The following is an 18,962-nucleotide window of genomic DNA, read 5'->3' as shown; positions in this document are numbered from 1 at the left end:
ATCAGACCTGAAACTTACTAAAACCTAAGCCCTCAAAGGTAAATTCATAATTAAATTCGGACTTAGAAGAAAAACAATGTAATAATCCCGCTGGCACTGTACAGCCGGAACTACGTTCACTAAAACGGGGATATCTGGAGCTACAGATATCGGATCGACACGAAACCACTTGGAGAATTTTCTAGACTTGAAGGTCTACAACTCTCATGAAGGAAGTTTTCCCAAATGAAGTCTTTAAGACCCTCTAAAAATTCACACAAGTTGACAGTTCTAATCTGCCAGTTATCAAACATTAGCTAAAACTTCAATTTTATTCAAACTTCCATAAAATTGTTCCAAATTGAACTTAGGGCCTTACAATATTGGTATTGTACCTTGAGAAAGAGAATTGGCTTGTAAGTAGTAATTGCATGGCTATAGTGCTAGTCATAGGCTATGGACCATGATAACGATGGTGCCGTTAGAGACAAACAGTTACTTGCACGCGAGGGAGAACTGTATTGATTGACTGTGTGGTGTCCATGTGGTAACCATGAATGAGTTATGGGATAGGGATTAATTGTGTGGTCTCCCTGAGAATTGTGGGTTGACTGTGTGGTCTCCTCGTGATTGTTCGTCTGCGGATGATTAAGATTGGCCAAGGTGTTGTGGTGGTTTTGTGAATGGTGAGGTCGTTAGTCTAACCAAAACTGTAGGTTGCTAACTGAGATGTGAAACTATTTTACTATATTAATCGTATGATTTATGTGAACTATGACTACTTGTGCATTTTGCATGAGATCTGACCCTCTCTATGTGTTTTACTTGTTATTTAGGGGGGGGGGGGCAGATGGTGGTGTTGACCACGAGCACGATTCATTCATGGACACTAACACTCCATGATGAAGAGAATGACGAGGCTTGGGTGCCCGACTCACATCAGGCACGTCGCATCTATGTCGGCGGCGCCACATTTTCGGGTCGCTACAAGGAGGGAGAGGTCCTCGAGGTCCAACAGCTTGAGAACGGGAGGGTGAAATTGCCTTTTGCACCTCCTCGTTTCTATTTCCCTATGGACTTAGAGTCTAGGACGTCATCTGTACGAGAGTCTGAGGGGGGCTGGATCCTTCCGAAGATATGACGGTTGATCAGGAGAAGCTACCAGTGGAGCCTGAAGCACCACCGATGCCAGACTTGGAGATCGACCTTGACGAGCAGGTGGCTATGGATCAGAGTGATCATGCTGAGGATCCCGAGCAGATGCCACAAAAGCCTGTAGCGGAAGAAGAAGAGAATCTGAAGTTTGAAGGCGAAGAATGCAAGATTGAGCGGATGATTCAGCGGTTCTTCTGTTTGTAGGGACATGGGTTGAGTGACTTCCATTTTTCTTTGGGTTGAGAGTCCGAGTGGCACCGAACTATCTGTTTTACTTTTCAGTTGGATATTTTCTTTCAGTTGATGTAATTTACATTGAGATTTCTCACGGATGATTACTTATTACTTACCGTCGATTATTTAGTTTTGAGGTTACTGTTGGTATTTATTTCCGCAAGTTAAAATGGTTCATTTTCAAGATTTTTGTAAAATTGAACCTTTGTAATTAATTCAAGAGTAATCAATTAAACGACGAAAATTCTTTACGAAAATTGTATTATTTGGTTACTGTGTGACACTCGAGAAATCGGGCGTTACATTGTGGTATCAGAGCTCCGGTTGAGGAACTAGAGCACTAAGGGTTTTGGGCACACGAGTTTATGAACTCGTTGATGTTTTGTTTTGGGTAGAAGTGATCTCTAGGTTTCTGCGGTGAGATTTGGGTAGACTTGTTTGCTAAGATGGTTGTTTGGCTGTGAGATTGTCTGCAATTAGTATCATTGCCGTGATACTTGAGATAAATTGTTTATTTATACATTAAGATATTTACTTTATTTGGGGCACTGACATTGAGTTGTGGTTCTATTTCTAAGCAGGATTACATCATGCCTTCGAGACAGGACCCAACCAATGCTCAGCTCGTTTAAGCCATGGCTCAGCTGGCCTAGGTGAAGGCCTAGCAGGTTACCACGGCTGCTGCTCAGACCGCTGCACAGGCGCAGCGGGAAGCTGAAGAAAATGCTAGGAGAGCACAGAGAGCTGAACAGGATCATGCACAAGACCAGATCCGAATGAGAACTGATTTTAACCGCCATGGTCCACCCAAGTTCCAAGTTGAGGTGGAGCCAGAGAAAGCAGATTTGTGGGTCCAGGAGAGGGAAAAGATTTTCGAGGCTCTCCATACTCCGGATGGGGAAAAAATGAATATGTCTACCTTCATGCTGAAGGGCGATGTCGAGTACTGGTGGAGTGCCAAACAATTGATGACTGCTAGCCATGTGGCTATCACTTGGGACTCTTTCAAAGGAGCTTTCATGGAGAAGTACTTCCCTGAGACTGCTAGGGAAGATATGGAATACCAATTCCTTGGTTTGAGACAGGGAGCGATGACAGTGGGAGAATATACTGCTAGATTGGAGACGATGTCAATGCACTTTCGCTTCTTCCAAGCGCAAGTGGATGAACTGTACCTGTGCAATCGGTTCATGAGAGGACTGAGGAACGACATAGAAGAGTCTGTGAGACTGTTGGGGATCAGATTTTTCCAACAGCTGGTTGAGAAAGCTCGTGAAGTGGAGACAACGAAGAATCGCCAGAGGGGCCGACCTCAAAGTGGAGGACCTATCCATTCTGGGCAGGGACAAGCAGGAAAGTTTGATAAGGGCAAAGCACCACAGAGAAAGCCTTACCAACGCCCTGCTGACAAAGTGCCTTTCGCTGGAAAAGGTGGGACAGCTATACCTAAGGAGGAGGTTGCCTGTTTCAAGCGCAATCAGAAGGGGCACTGCCCAAAAGAGTGTGGGAAAGAAATCATGTGCTAGAAATGCCAAAAGCTAGGGCTTATTGAGAGAAACTGTCCTAATGCCGCCAAGGTTGAGCCAGTGCTGAATACTGCTAGAGGAATGCGACCTTCTGCTCCTGGACGTGTGTTCGCAATATCTGGGGAACAGGCTGCAGTTACTGATGATCTTATCAAGAGTACATACACTATCGCTGGAAACTCCTTAGTGGTTTTGTTTGATTCTGGTGCTACGCACTCGTTTATTTCTGAGGAGTGCACGAAGAGATTAGGGTTATTAACTGTAGCGTTACCCTTCGATTTGGTGGTGACGACCCCTGTCGTCGATCGTCTAGGCGCACGACATGCTTACAATGCCCGTTGATCTACGAGGATCAGAAGTTTCTTGCGAACCTCGTCTGCTCAGGGCTTAAAGAATTCGATGTGATTCTAGTAATGGATTGGTTGGCACAATATCATGTCCTCTTGGATTGTGCAAACAAGGTCGTAGTGTTTCCAGATTCAGGCGTTAGAGATTACTTGAATTCGTACATCTTGAGGAAGGGTTCACCAACATTTGTGAACTCCATTGTAGTTGAGGCGAAGAATGACGGTGACGTGCGCAACATTTTGATAGTACATGATTATGTGGACGTGTTTCAGTAAGATGTGCCTAGATTACCACCAGTGAGGGAGACGGAGTTTACCATTGATGTGATGCCCGACACGGGGCAAATATCAATGACGCCTTATCGGATGGCACCAGCGGAGATGGCGGAGTTAGCCAAGCAGTTGGAGGATCTCTCTTCGAAGGGATTTATCCGACCAAGTGTGTCGCCTTGGGGTGCACCAGTGTTGTTGGTGATGAAGAAAGATGGAAGATCCAGACTATGTGTGGATTACCGATAACTTAACAAGGTGACGATGAAGAATCGTTATCCGATGCCACAGATAGAGGACTTGATGGATCAACTTCGAGGAGCTGTTGTTTTCTCGAAGATAGATCTGAAGTCAGGATAGCACCAGATCTGTGTCAAGGAGGCTGATATTAAGAAGACTGCATTCAGAACTCGTTATGGGCATTATGAATATCTTGTGATGCCGTTTGGAGTTACAAATGCACCCACAGTGTTTATGGACTACATGAACCGAGTGTTCAGGCCATTCCTGGACAAGTTCGTGGCGGTGTTCACCGACGATATTCTGATTTACTAGAAGAGTAAAGAGGAACACGAAGAGCATTATCAAGTGCTGGAAGTTCTGCAGGAGAAGGAACTCTATGCCAATGGGTCGAAGTGTGAGTTCTGGATGGAAGAAGTGAAGTTCCTAGGTCATGTCATATCGAGCAAGGGTGTGGCAGTGGACCCTAGCAAGATTGAATCAATTTTTTCGTGGGAACAACCTAAAACGGCAAGCGACATTAGAAGTTTTGTGGGACTTGCTGGATACTATCGATGTTTTGTAAAGGATTATGCAAAGTTGACCTCTCCGTTAACGCAGTTGACGAAGAAGAATCAACCTTTGCATGGACAGAAAAGTGTCAGGCTAGCTTTCATGAGATGAAAAAGCGACTGACTACTGCACCCATACTAGCCTTACCCATAGAGGGAGAACCCTAAGACGTATACTATGACGCTTCGCATAATGGTTTGGGTTGCGTGATGATGCAGGAGAAAAGGGTGATCGCTTATGCTTCGAGGCAGCTGAAGATCCACGAGAAGAATTACCCTATGCATGATTTGGAGTTGGCTGCTATAGTTTATGCTCTCAAGATTTGGAGGCATTATCTATACGGCAGTACGTTCACGATCTATAGTGATCACAAGAGTCTGAAGTACTTGTTTGATCAGAAGGATCTGAACATGAGGAAGCGAAGCTGGATGGAGTTCTTGAAAGATTACGAGTTCACCTTACAGTATCATCCGGGGAAGGCCAATGTTGTAGCCGACGCTCTCAGTCGAAAGACAATACATATATCCTCGTTGATGATTAAGGAGTTAGAATTATTGGAAGCGTTCCGAGATTTAAGCTTGGATGTAAAGTTAGCACTTAGAAAGCTGAGTTTCGGAAGGGTGGCATTGTCGAGTGGACTCTTGGAGGAGATAAAGTTGAGGCAAGACACCGATGAAGAGTTGGTGGAGAGGCACAAACTTGTGACACAAGGAAAGGCGCCAGAGTTCGCTATCGGAAATGATGGTTTACTGCGTTGAAAAGGGCGGGTTTGCGTACCCAACGACGCGACAATGAGGAAACTGATCTTGGATGAAGGACACAAGAGTCGATTGAGCATTCATCCGGGAATGACGAAGATGTATCTGGACTTGAAGCTTCATTTCTGGTGGCCTGGAATGAAGAGGCAAGTCGCTGAATACATATCAACGTGCTTGACATGTCAAAAGGTGAAGGTGGAACACCAAAAGCCTGCGGGGAAACTGCAATCGTTGGATGTCCCAGAGTGGAAGTGGGACAACATATCAATGGACTTCGTGACAACATTACTCCTAACACGAAAGAAGTTCAATGCGATATGGGTGGTGGTTGATCGGTTGACAAAGACTGCTCACTTTGTACCAATCAATCTAAGCTACAAGGTGGAGAAGCTGGCAGAGATTTATATAGCCGAGATTGTACGTCTGCATGGTGTACCCTCCAGTATTGTGTCGGACATAGATCCGAGGTTTACCGCACGTTCCTGGGGAGCTTTGCAACAAGCATTGGGAACAAAGCTGAGGTTGAGTTCCGCTTATCATCCACAGACGGATGGACATACAGAAAGAACCATCCAATCATTGGAGGATTTGTTGAGAGCATGTGTGTTGGATCACCAGAGAAGTTTGGATGAGTTGTTGCCATTGATCTAGTTCACATACAACAACAGCTTCCATGCGAGCATAGGGATGGCGCCTTACGAAGCTCTTTATGGCCGGAGGTGCCGTACACCCTTATGTTGGCATCAAGATGGGGAGAACTTGGTTATTGGGCTTTAATTGGTTCAACAGACCATAGAAGAGGTGAAGCGGATCCAGGAAAGGATGCGGATTTCGCAGAGTCGTCAAAAGAGTTATGCCGACAATCGAAGAAAGGAGTTGGAATTTCATGCGGGAGATCATGTCTTCTTGCGGGTTACCCCGATGACAGGTGTCGGAAGAGCAATCAAGTCAAAGATGCTGACTCCAAAGTTTATTGGACCGTACCTGATTACGGAGCGTGTCGGACCAGTGGCATATAGGATTGCGTTACCACCATTCCTATCCAACACTCATGATGTGCTTCATGTGTCGCAACTTTGAAAGTACATGGCTGACGATTCTCATGTGATTGAACCTGACGATATTCCGCTGAGGGACGATCTAACGATGGAGATGCCGCCCATCAAGATCGTCGACAAGAGCACCAAACGCTTGAGAAACAAGGAGGTGTCCTTGGTGAAGGTCGTTTGGAATCAAGTGACAGGCGACGCTACGTGGGGTCTAGAGGATAAGATGCGAGAGTCACATCCCGATTTGTCTGTAGAACCCTAAGTTTCGAGGATGAAACTGTTTTAAGGGGGGTGGTATTGTAAGACCCAGATTGTATTAGTATTATTATTATGAATAATAAGTGTGAAATTCAAGTGAAGAATGAATTTATTTGTTTGATGATGTATGTGAAATTTACTATTTTGAGATATATGAGGTTGGGTGTTTGAAAGTGATTATTTTGTGGGGTTGTGAACCTCAAAAAAAAGATTTGTGTGTTACTTGGACGCCCAGGGTTATACCTTTTATTTAAATCATTATTTCAGTTATCTTTATTTAATAAAGGCTGAATATTTATTTGAAATTCAAATAATTAGGATATAGGAGGTTTTTTGAAAAACCCTAGCTTTGGGTTGTGTTGTGGCCGCCGGCCACTTAAAGGGGAATGGGGGGGTCTTCTTTGGTTTTTATTTCCTTTAATTAGTGATTAAGAGAAATAATTGATTGGGTTTGGGCTTGGGTAAGAAATTGAGAGAAAGAAGAAAAACAAACCCTAATCCTAGACTAAGGGAGCCGCCGGTTTTTGGTTAAGGTGTTGAGGGGGGATTTTCATTTCTGTTTATCACCAAAACTGAGTGCAAAGGAAAACCTACTATTGTTCACAAGAGAAACACTCCAGCAAAGAGAGAAGAGAGAAATTCTTTGAGAGAAAAGAGAAAGTGAGAGGGAACGTGAAGGAGAAAGAGAGCAAGGGGAAGAAGAGAAAGTTTGTGAAGGAGATCAAGAGGAAGAAGGAGGACTCGAGCAAGGAGGAAGCAAGGACCAACCTCTTCATCGTGTCATGTTCTTTTCATATTCCTAAGGCTAAGTTGAGGGCTGATCTAGTAAGGGTAGAGTCTAGGAGAAAACATGTTGAAATTGCATGATTTTATGTGAAAATTTTATGAGAAAAGTTATGTCTTTGGGTGATTCTTAACATGAGGGGTTTGTATGTATGATTGGGAATTCTTTCAAGCATTGTTATTATGTGAAGGGTTTGTTTTGCCATGCCTTGTTGCTTGATGCTTTGATCCATGATGATTACATGACAAAACCTTGCTATTTTCACTATTTTCGCATAGATCTGAATTGTGATGAATAACATGTACTAGATCTGATTATTTGATGATGTTTAATGATGGAAACCTTGCTGGATTTGGCCCATGAGACTTGAGCAAGCATGATCAAATTTTTCGAAAAATCCTAGGCTCGAAGAGGCCACGGCCGAACCCTATTTTGGGGGTTCCAACGACTTTTCTCGTTTTCTTTCAACTACATGTTGAGTTGATGATTTGTTGCTGATTTTATTATTGAAGTTATGAAAAGCATGGATTTATTGTTATGTTATGTGGTGTGGCCGAACCCTAATACCCTCTAGGTTTTGGTCAATGATTGTTTACTTGCGAGAATTGTGTAGAACTAATGTTTGTGGGAAATGGGGTAAAACCCTAATTGACATGATGATTATATTATATATGGAGACTTGTGAACTTATATTAACTTATGATATTGGTATTGAACCTTGAGAAAGAGAATTCGCTTGCAAGTAGTAATTGCATGGCTATAGTGCTAGTCGTAGGCTATGGACCATGATAACGATGGTGACGTTAGAGACAAACAGTTACTTGCACGCGAGGGAGAATTGTATGGATTGACTGTGTGGTCTCCATGTGATAACCATGAATGAGTCATGGGATAGGGATTGATTGTGTGGTCTCCCTGAGAATTGTGGGTTGACTGTGTGGTCCCCTCGTGATTGTTCATCTGCGGATGATCGAGATTGGCCAAGGTGTTGTGGTGGTTGTGTGAATGGTGAGGTCGTTAGTCTAACCAAAACTGTAGGTTGCTAACTGAGATGTGAAACTATTTTACTATATTCATCGTATGATTTATGTGAACTATGACTACTTGTGCATTTTGCATGAGATCTGACCCTCTCTATGTGTTTTACTTGTTATTTGGGGGGGGGGGGCAGATGGTGGTGTTGACCACGAGCACAATTCATTCATGGACACTGAGACTCCATGATGAGGATAATGATGAGGCCTGGGTGCCCGACTCACACCAGGTACGTCACATCTATGTCGGCGGTGCCACACTTTCGGGTCGCGACAAGGAGGAAGAGGTCCTCGAGGTCCAACAGCTTGAGAACGGGAGGGTGAAGTTTCCTTTTGCACCTCCTCGTTTCTATTTCCCTATGGACTTAGAGTCTAGGACGTCATTTGTACGAGAGTCTGAGGGGGTGTTGGATACTTCCAAAGATATGACGGTTGATCAGGAGAAGCTACCAGTGGAGCCTGAAGCACCACTGATGCCAGACTCGGAGATCGACCTTGACGAGCAGGTGGCTATGGATCAGAGTGATCATGCTGAGGATCCCATGCAGATGCCACAAAAGCCTATGGCGGAAGAAGAAGAGAATCTGAAGTTTGAAGGCGAAGAATGCAAGAGTGAGCGGATGATTTAGTGGTTCTTCTGTTTGTAGGGACATGGGTTGAGTGACTTCCACTTTTCTTTGGGTTGAGAGTCCGAGTGGAACCGAACTATCTGTTTTACTTTTCAGTTGGATATTTTCTTTCAGTTGATGTAATTTACATTGAGATTTCTCACGGATGATTACTTATTATTTACCGTCGATTATTTAATTTTGAGGTTTATGTTGGTATTTATTTCCGCGAGTTAAAATTGTTAAGTTTCAAGATTTTCGTAAAATTGAACCTTTGTCATTAATTCAAGAGTAATTAATTAAACGACGAAAATTCTTTACGAAAATTGTATTATTTGTTTACTGTGTGACACGCGAGAAATCGGGGCGTTACAGCGAGGGTATAGACCTAGGTACTTGGGGTCACTGACACCACGACAGTCTCGATGACCTTGGCACGGTCGAGGATTGAGAGTTTTGCGAAGAAACTAATGATAATCTTGTCGGTATCAGTTAGGGAGTCCTCCGGCGGGTCGAGGGTGCTATTGGGCTCCTCCGTCCAGTAAAAGGGAAAACTGGCAGTCCCGCCTCTCAGTGTGAAGAACTCGGGGTATTCATGAGTTACCCCAATTTTAAAATACATTCGGGCGAAGTTGAATTTGGCGTTGGACTTGAAGGGGTTGAAGCGTTTGATTGAAGTTGATTGCTAGATATCTAAGTGTTGCTTTTGTCTTGTATGTCACCTTTGTAGTGAAATTGCTTGACGTTTCCCAGGTTTTGGGGTGCGTGCTGACCCTACTTGTGAGTTGGAAGGAAGTGTGAGGGAATGACATTCCTGAACCTTCTCTGACTCCGAGTTTCGAGGGCGAAACTCCCTTTTAGAGGGGTAGCATTGTAAGACCCAGAATTAGATAGATCGTTTATTTATTTAATTTCCATTAAATTATAGTAACACATATTATTTCTAATTATTTGTGATTGAATATTACTCGCGCCACGACGACGAAAAATACCTTATGGAATATTTTCCTTATAGTTACTTAATCACGTATTTATATTTTAGTATTTTTATATTTTTTTCCTGACTCGAATCTAATCGCGATTCGTGAAAATTAATCAAGTAATAATTAATTTCAATATTTAATTTTATAGAGTTTTATTTAATTACAAGAATAAAATTATAATTATTTTTGTGTGTATTATTTCATTTGAATTTTAGGAATTTCTCCTCTTTAATTATCTCTTTCTTCCATGAAGAGATGACCTGCTATAACAGGTACCTGCTATAACAGGCCACTTTTCTTAGTTACCTTTGATCGCCTATCACCAATGAATATTCTTTATTCTTTTTCCCTCAACCACTCATTTAATTAATCCTTATCTCTCCACATCACCTTCTCCATTCTCCAACACTCATTCAAATATCTCCTTCACGTGGGCCCCACTTTCACCAATCACATTCAGCTTTTCTCTCTTTCTCCCTCTTACCCATTCACTTCCTCTCTCCCTCTCACACTCGACAATTCTCTCTTTCTCACCACACTCATGCTTCTTCTCCATTCAAATGGCAGCAACAAGCCACCATGCTTCTTCTTCCCTTCATGGCTGAGCAAACCGCCAAAACGCCACCACCACGCGTTTTTCTCCTCTGGTTCCTAACGAACAACCACGACCAGCACCGGTACCACCGTGAGTCCCTCTCCTCCATGGCTGCAACCACCACGAGCTCCAACCACTATGGACGCGAAAAATAGAGGAAAAATAAACCCTAGCCATCGTACCTTCAAGCTCCGATCTCCGACGAACCGCTCGTCATCTCGACAAATCAACAACACCATTGAACTCCGCTCACCGTCCGCAACAAAACCCGTAAAGAAATTTCTGATTCTGACAACCTCCGCCGGGAACCGTCGCCGGTCACGGTGAACCACCGTCTTCTCCAGCCAACCTTCGCCGAGTAGTCACTGAACTCAGAACAAGGAAGCTCTTTCTCTCCTTTGTTCGAATTGATGATCAATTCATGGTAAGGAACAAACCTTTCTTCCAATATTTGATGTCCCCATTTCAAACCCTAATCTTCTTTATTCATCCTCTAATCTCCACATTCTTGGTTATGTGTGATTGCTGTCAGCTCTGTTGGTCACTAGGGGAGAAGGATAATCACGTCCAGAAAAGAGAAAGGAGAGGAGCACCATCCACAACCTTGGGAAATTGAGGTAGAAGGAGAAATAACACAATGTACTATGTTTTTGTCAAATGATGGTCTTAGGTTATATATTTTCTGATTTGGGGAAAATAAAAATTGGGTTTCATGTTTAGCAAATGTGTCAAGGTGCTGCTGTAATTGTTATATTAATTCTGTCTGTTAGCCCCTATTTGTGATTAATGAATGGGCATGAACTACAGTACAATAGCTAGGTTGTTAGAATGGAAAAAACTTGGCAGGATTTCGAACTCTTGAACTCTTTCTTAGATTGTGTTATCGAATTTGAGGACGTAGTCTTCATAAAGGTTATAGCCCTTATGTTAGGAAACTTTTGCCGCTAATTTCATGTCATTCTGACGTCTGTAGCTCAAGTTATACGCATTTTATGTACGTTGTTTATTCGTTTATGAAAATAGAGAACGTTTGAGTTTTACGCGCATTTATTCGTTATAAACGATTGCGAAAGGTTTTGAAAGTCGAACAAGTTTTTGGAGTGTTAGCGAATAAGAGTTTTGATATTATCTCCTTAGTTGATGGATATGTTAGGAATAACCTAATTGGCTAGAGATAGAGAAGTTAGGTTTGGATTTCCTGAGTAAGGAATTAGACTTTGAAAGGTATTAGTTCGAATTGATTAAGTGGTGATGGAAGTATTGACGTTGAAGACATGACTTAGGATTGAATCTTGAATTTTAAGAAGTTTATTTGTTTTACTATAAGTACTTGATTTTAGAAGGGGGTGTGAATCTTTAGAAGTTCCAGGACTCCTATAATTAAGTGATTTGTCGGAAACTAATATTTCATTCTTGAAAGTTTGGGATCCTTTAACCAATAGGATATGAGTTTTGGACTATTTATAAAGTTAAATCGTTGGGTAATGGGTTAAGCTACTTATACAGTCTTTGGACATGCACATGATCATTAGATGAGAAGGTTATTCGTTTTGGAGTTTAACTATAGTTTATGGATTCTGTGATAAGAGTTAGTGAGTGTGATCTATGAGACGTAAGATTTGTGGTATTAGGTTTGGGTAGTTGTACCACTTGGTTGAAGGTACACGAGACTCGAGATTATGTTTCACTTGTGATTGAGGATAAGTGTATAAGAAAGGATGATGATAAGATAATGTTATTTTGAGATGATGTGTGTTAATTGTTTTAATGAAGAGTTTGGTGTGTGTAGTATTGCCAAAATACCTCAATGAGTAACCTAATAGAGACGAGGAACTCTAAGGAAGACGAGAGGAATAAGTGTTCTTTATTTGCTCTTTCTATTTTAATAAAGATATGAGTATTTGCTTTTAAAGCTGATTTACCGAGTCAAAAGCTTTTGAAGCATTGTTATTGATTTGTTGTCATTATGACGACTTATTTTAATTTCTGAAGTTGATCCTAATGGTTTATAACCATTACGGAGATTGAGTTTAACTTGTGCTTTCTTTGAATCAATTTCCTGAAGTCATAGCCTTAGACTTGGAAAGTAGGTAGCTCAATTAGTAATTACGTTATGTGTATTTATGAAGGGTACGAATAACGGAAGCGCTTGGCGACAAAGCCAAAGGACAAAAGGAGGCGAGTTAACACAGGAAAGCAAAGATGTGATTGGATTGGAGTTGTAGCTTAGTAAGGAAATTGGCTAAGGTGAGGGCAACTTACTTGCGAGTTAATGACTTAGGCGTCGATAACTTCGACTTGCCTATTTGATTGTTTTGATATTGATTGAGCGGAATTGGAAAATGTTTTCTGAGGCTGCGGCCGTCATTCAAACTTGAGACTTGTGTCTCCGATTTCTGGGGCTTTAGTCGACATATGTGTTTACTCTTTGATTGTTCTATGATTGATGTTGACTGAATCACATGCTTTATGTGCTAAGTGGCTAATTGTAGGATGTGTTGATATATGTGAATATGCCTCATTGGATTGTACTAACTGAGTGTGCAATTATTTATATATATACAATGTGGAATCGTCGGAGTGTGGGTAACGAGAGTGTATGCCATGCTAGTGACAGAAACGTTTAAGGGAATGATTACTAGGTCGGTCCAAGGTCTGAACCTTTGTTGTTTTAGGAGATCGAGATCTTCTCAGGGAGTTACACGGGTTTAGGGGAAACCTTAGAACTTATAGAGTTTGAGATAAAAAGCATTAGAAATCGTTTTATAAATGAAATTCATAATACGCTAAACAACATTCGAACTCTTTAAAGTATTGATAACTTAATGAAGAAGGCTTAGAGCTTGAATAAGAGTTTGGGTATATGAGAAGTGTCGATGATCCTAGTTTAGGGGAAGCCCTGAGTGCCCTTGCACATCTGTCCAACCGATAGTTAATATTTAGACTACCTAAGGGATAAGTCCGGGAAACGAATAAGTTTCTAAGTACGATGTACTATTTTGCTCTCAGGGCAGTTCGAGCATCTAAGGATGAGTTGGATGACTCAAATAGTCATCAAGGGTGTTTGCACTCTTCGTTATGGGAATCCGAGGTCGTTAGTTCGACAATTACCTTAGGGTATTTTCAAAGACAATAGTCTTAGCTAGACACTTTGCGTTGTGAGGACGATACGATGTTTGGCTAACCATATGACATCATTCATTCATGTTTGAGGTTAATTGTCACGCCCCACTTCCATAAGTGACGAGTTTGCCCTACTCCATCACTTAGGAGTGAGCACGCGACGTGAAATAGTGAACGTTTTTTTTTCTACTTACGGTTGTCTTGTAAGATCGGGATCGCAAGAGTAAAGTGTACTCGAGCATTCCCTTTTCGTCCCCAGGTAATCGACCTCTTAACCTAAGAATGCAAAGAATAACGATGCAAACCACACGGAATATACGTAACATGCATAGTTGGCGGACAGATCCACCGCATAAGTCTACAGACAAATAGACAACACATAAGGAGGACATAGAGCCCTCAAGCACATAGTCTGGTACAGATAATCAAAATACATAAGTAGAAATATAAAGTATCATCATCAAAAACTCGGACCATACAGCTTCATCCCCTCGGATCTTCCTCCTCTGGATCCTCCTCACTGACTCCCCCACCGGCTGTTGGTACTGACACTGGCTCTAACATAGGACCCTGCTCTGACTCTCTGTCTCCGGACGCCTCGCCTCTCTAGAATCTGTGACGGTAAACTCTGGCATCTCGGGAGAATCTAGGGGATCTCACCCGCTTGCGGGCCGTGACCCGAAAGCAAGACAAGTTCCTCTGGGGTGGAGGAGATCCCATAGACTCGTGGGTTTGCGGAACCCTCTGATTAGGAGATCCCTGTGGACTCACCACGGTGACTGGTACGGCTCGGACAGGCTCTTCGGTCTCCATAGGCTCGCCTTCCTGTGGGGGCGGCACCTGTGGACTGCCTGGACTCTGTATAGGCCAACATTCTGAGCATGGGTCGGCAGGAAGAATAAGAACACCATAGGGAGCGTCACGGGAAAATCGATATGCCCTGCTCCTAGATCCTTACACCACAAAATTGTGAGTCCCTGATAAAAGCAGTATCCTGTGACTGGGTCAACATGCCAGCCAGCACGGGACGGGAAATCAGCGTGGATCGCGAGGACTGGAGGAAAGCTCATTGTTGCACCTGTTATCTGCTTTTATAAAATAAGTGCAAGGGTGAGTCATACGCAACTTTGCACAATAATACACGTTAGATAAGATAAGCGTTAAAACTCAAGCCAATATACCATTAATTACACACATGTTAGCAAACACAAGTATTAATGCAATATGGTTAAGTTCACCTTATATCTCCGTCCTTCGAACTGACTTCTCTCACTACTTCATAGGAAATGGTGAGTTCATCGCCAACCTTTTTATTTATTTTCCTTATCATGTGATGAGTATGATTTAAGGGCCCAAAGCTATCGCTTTGTTATCTTCGGAAAGTCGTCTCGGGAACATGGACACTCCTTACAGTCCACTCTTTACCGGACAATGATCGCTCAGTAGCTCACAGATAGAAGTACACGACTATGTGGTTCCTGTCACATCACATCAGGCCGGCCTTTCCGGCACCCTGCCAGTAGCTGATGGAGAGGTGGGGCCATCGCGTAAATCCCGGGTCAATTCATCTCTGACATGACCACCTTTGGCGTCTCTGTACTCCCACTCTTTTAGTGGTAGTGACAGTACTTTCCTACTCCTTATTGCTCCTTAAGTGTATTTTCAAGTATCAATCGTCTCCCCCTTATACTTCCGTTAAGTTTCTAATAAATTAGAAACAAGTATCTGCTGCCTTACTTTTGAGTAAGTACACCATAATTATTATAGAGGTGGGATCTTTAATAAGATCAGGTAGCTTTAGGAATACAAGCGGGAACTTTAATCCGCCATTTAATGGTTATGTACTTTATAATTGCTTAGAGAAAAGGGCTCACTTGCCTATCCCATTATTATTATTTATTTATTTACTCAATCTATCCTATGGGTAACCCTAAGGTGTTATAGGTAGGTCAATTTTCAAACGCAAGTACCAATAACTCAGATCCTTCCCCTCTTCCCACTACCTCAGATGCTTCAATGTATCAGAGACAATCCTGATACCATGCCATTTAGGCTCATTAATCCTAAGTACCACTATATCCCATAGTGTACTGTCATCCCCTTCTAATGTGCATCACTTCAAGCATGAATCACAATCATAGCAATTCAGCACAACAATTCATCTAACTTTCACTCTTCAAGCACAACATTCAATCATGCATCCATTAACACATAAGCAAATAATGATATGCTTTCTATCGTAATAATGATTAACTTATGAGTTGTGTACCGAGACAAGGTCTTGTATAACCCCCCTTACCTTTAACATTTACCAACTGAGGATCTTGTAGGTCTGAGATTGCTCCCTCTGAATCATTGATTATGCTAGGGTTATGATGGGCTAATCAAATTATTAAATTATTTATTATTATTACCATTATTAGTATTATTAGTATTATTGTTATTATTATTATTATTATTATTATTATTATTCCCTAAATCACTAAACTATTAAACTAATGTAATTCTAACCTAATATTGACCTTGACCAATTGAAGATATTATCTTGTATTTTCAGGTTCACTAATCTGTCCTTATTATTCTTAAGCCATTTGTCCACTAATTTTAATTCAAAACATTATCATTTTAATTATTTTAGTTGTCTAAGTCACATTATGAAAACTAAATCTACTATTAAGCTACAACTTCTAAGTCCTACCTATTATTCCAATGGTCTCAGGTTCTGTTAGTCACAAGTTTCCATTCTCGGCTTATAATCAGGTTCAGAATCACTTATTTTAAGCACTTAATTCAAAGTCTACTTGCAAATCAAGAAATCTATAAACTGAGTCTAAAACTAACATCTAAGGGTCCATTCCTATAGTTTTCTACCTCCTGAGTTCAATGGGGCCATCAATTTCAGCTTCTGAGCACTGTAATAGCTCCGATTAGCCATTTCAGAAGCTGGTCGAGAGGTGAGATTGGGGCTTTTCACCTTAGAGCTCAAACACTACAATTAGCTATCCTAGAAGGTTCTATCATCTTTCAGAAGCTCAAACCAATCAGTTTTGCATGTCAATTCGCCCTCAGGAGCTCAACCCGATAGCTCCCTTGAGCTTCAAAATTTGAATCTTGGTTCTCTCGATCCCTAGCGATTCATGGCTCTAAACTAGTCTAAAGCTTTCTAACTATGTCCTAACATGCTTAAGGGTTCAATTTGGAGCGAAATCGAGCTAAAACGAGCGAGTTGCAGAAGCTAACTCGCTGGAGAAGACGAAGACCGCCGTAGAAGACGATCGGAGGGTCTCAAAACGTCACCACCGAGCTGCTTCGGGCACTGGTTCTTGATCTACGTTTGATGGGGAGTTGAATGATGGCTATGGGTGCTGCTGTCGAGGTCTAGAACGAGAGAAAGGGTGAGTTACAGGTTGGGTGTGTCGCCGGAGCTTTGCCGGAGATGGTGAAGTTCTGGTTTCTCGACCAAAGCTTCGCCAAAATGACTCGATTCTCTTCCTCTCCTCTCCAAGAACTCAATGGGACAGAAATAAGGACCTCACTCTCTCTGGTTTGAGAGATTCGAAGAGGAGAAGTTTCAGAACTTCCTCTCGGTCTCACTATCTTTCTCGGCTATCTGGGCACTCTCTGAAGGTTCTAAGGCACTCAGTAGCTAGCTAGGGTCGCGTGGAGTTGAATGGTAAGCCTTATATAGGTTGTAGGGTGATTAAATCACTAAACCAAGCTTAAACCTAATTCAAGTTGCACCACCAATGAGTTTTCATGCATGGGGCTTATCCTAGGCTTGGAGATGATCAGAAGCAATCAGAAGGGTTCATGGGGTGCATCATGGCTGAGTTGTGGCTTATGTCATTGGCACACAAATCCTAGGGCTCCGATTGGTCGATTTCTTTATTATTTCTTCATGTCGGGACAAAACTGATGCAATATTATACTGATTCAGATCTGCTAGTGCTGAATTAGAGTGTATTTCTCTTCCCAAGGTTCATTGTCATCTCTTTTGAGTGATTAAGGTATCACTCTTTTAGTTTGATTCGGGTTTCGATCACTCTAAGACAATGTATCTATCATTGTCAAGAGATGTCATCAGATCATCTATTTAGCCCTATCCTACCTCTATCTCGAGTTCATCCTCTTACTGGGGTTATTACGACCACGTCTTTGGTACTTCTATTGTCGGGTCGCTTTAAAGTCGATTGACCGACATCTTGATTTACGTGCAAACAAGTACTACAATAAAATATCACAAATACACGCATGCACACACACCACACACATATTAACCTATTACAACTCTCTAGGGTTTCGCGTCGCCTATGAGGTCTCTACCTGGTTGGTGGGATGTGACATTATTGCGGTGGGACGCCGGACCTCGGTGGAACCACAATGATCGAAAGATCAAGTTTCCACATAATGTCTCCAAGAGTGTATCTTTAGTAGCAGACATAGAGGCTAACCTATGGGTTAAGGATGATCTGATTACAATTAGGTTATAAGTGACACCGAGTCTTATGGTTAACACAAAGGTCGGTGAAAAGACCGACTCGATACGTGCCCAGCCTGTCCGAAGCATAATTTTAGCATAACATTGCATTCATACCATGCACTTAATGATCTGATGTTGATAAACATCATTGTGAGTTTGATGATTTGATGTTGATAAACAACGTTATGTGTTTTGCTAGTTTGATGATTTATGCATGCTGATATAGCAACCTGAGGATATGACATCATATGCCATGATAAGATTTATCGACTTATATATATCTATCCATATGCTTTACTTGTTGTCTGTATTATCTAGCTTATTCTGTGAGTTGACCCTCGCGCCTTGGCTTTGTGTCTATGTTTGTGTTTGGGCGATCGGCCTGCTGCCAGACGTCCAGCAGCTGATTCAAGATGTTTCGTCGCTTGGTTGCGATGTGAGGAGATGCTACTCCACGTGGAAAAATTTTAAAAGACTCGAAGAATAGAGTCGGGTGTAAGGCTAGAGCCTTTTGGGTAAAGAGCTTACCATTGTGGGTTAAAGATTCCATGATTATTGTATAAGTATTGTTTGAGGTTTTGGGTAGGTTCCGGTGCATTGCTTTCTTGCGATTCTCCAATGTGGATATCATAGGGAGTATATCGGATTTATGATTGTAAGATCAAGTTTTGATCTAGTAGTACAACTCTATGTTTTGATGATTACAAGTTAACCTTTTGATATGAACAATTGTGGTACTCTAACGTGTTTTTCTGAGTGTGCTATTTACAGGCTCTGACCTCAACTCAATCTCACACAAATCAGAAGCACTGTGTATAAAGGGTAACCCAAGCAACGCTTTCGCATTCACCATGTTCAGTATGAACAGTGGAAAAGCTTCAGAAGTTCTGAAGCTATACAAACTCTGATGTGGACTCAGTCGTTAGAAGCTCTGAAGATCCAGAAGTTCTGATAACCAAGAAACACTGAAGGTTCAGATGTTCTGAT

At 42.0% G+C, this 18,962-nt stretch overlaps 1 protein-coding gene and 1 long non-coding RNA gene across 2 annotated transcripts; both read left to right on the top strand.

The window, feature by feature from the left end:
• Positions 1-1,116: 1,116 nt before the first annotated feature.
• On the top strand, positions 1,117-2,894 carry LOC130736265 (uncharacterized). The gene is made up of 3 exons (XM_057588106.1): positions 1,117-1,330; positions 1,435-1,439; positions 2,037-2,894. The coding sequence occupies exons 1-3, from the start codon at positions 1,117-1,119 to the stop codon at positions 2,892-2,894; spliced, it is 1,077 nt and encodes a 358-aa protein (XP_057444089.1).
• A 7,400-nt stretch (positions 2,895-10,294) lies between these two features.
• LOC130735316 (uncharacterized) lies at positions 10,295-18,563 on the top strand. Its single transcript, XR_009018384.1, has 4 exons — positions 10,295-10,796; positions 10,905-10,989; positions 12,502-12,619; positions 18,368-18,563. It is a non-coding gene; the product is annotated as an uncharacterized LOC130735316 (long non-coding RNA).
• Positions 18,564-18,962: the final 399 nt, after the last annotated feature.

This window comes from Lotus japonicus, chromosome 2 (assembly GCF_012489685.1).
Source record: "Lotus japonicus ecotype B-129 chromosome 2, LjGifu_v1.2".
Taxonomy (NCBI): Eukaryota; Viridiplantae; Streptophyta; class Magnoliopsida; order Fabales; family Fabaceae; genus Lotus; species Lotus japonicus.
This window is presented reverse-complemented; position numbering and strand designations above follow the sequence as displayed.

Bases quoted from the DNA above. Each gene is read 5' to 3' on its own strand.
- LOC130736265 (XM_057588106.1), top strand. From the start codon at position 1,117: ATGACGGTTGATCAGGAGAAGCTACCAGTGGAGCCTGAAGCACCACCG.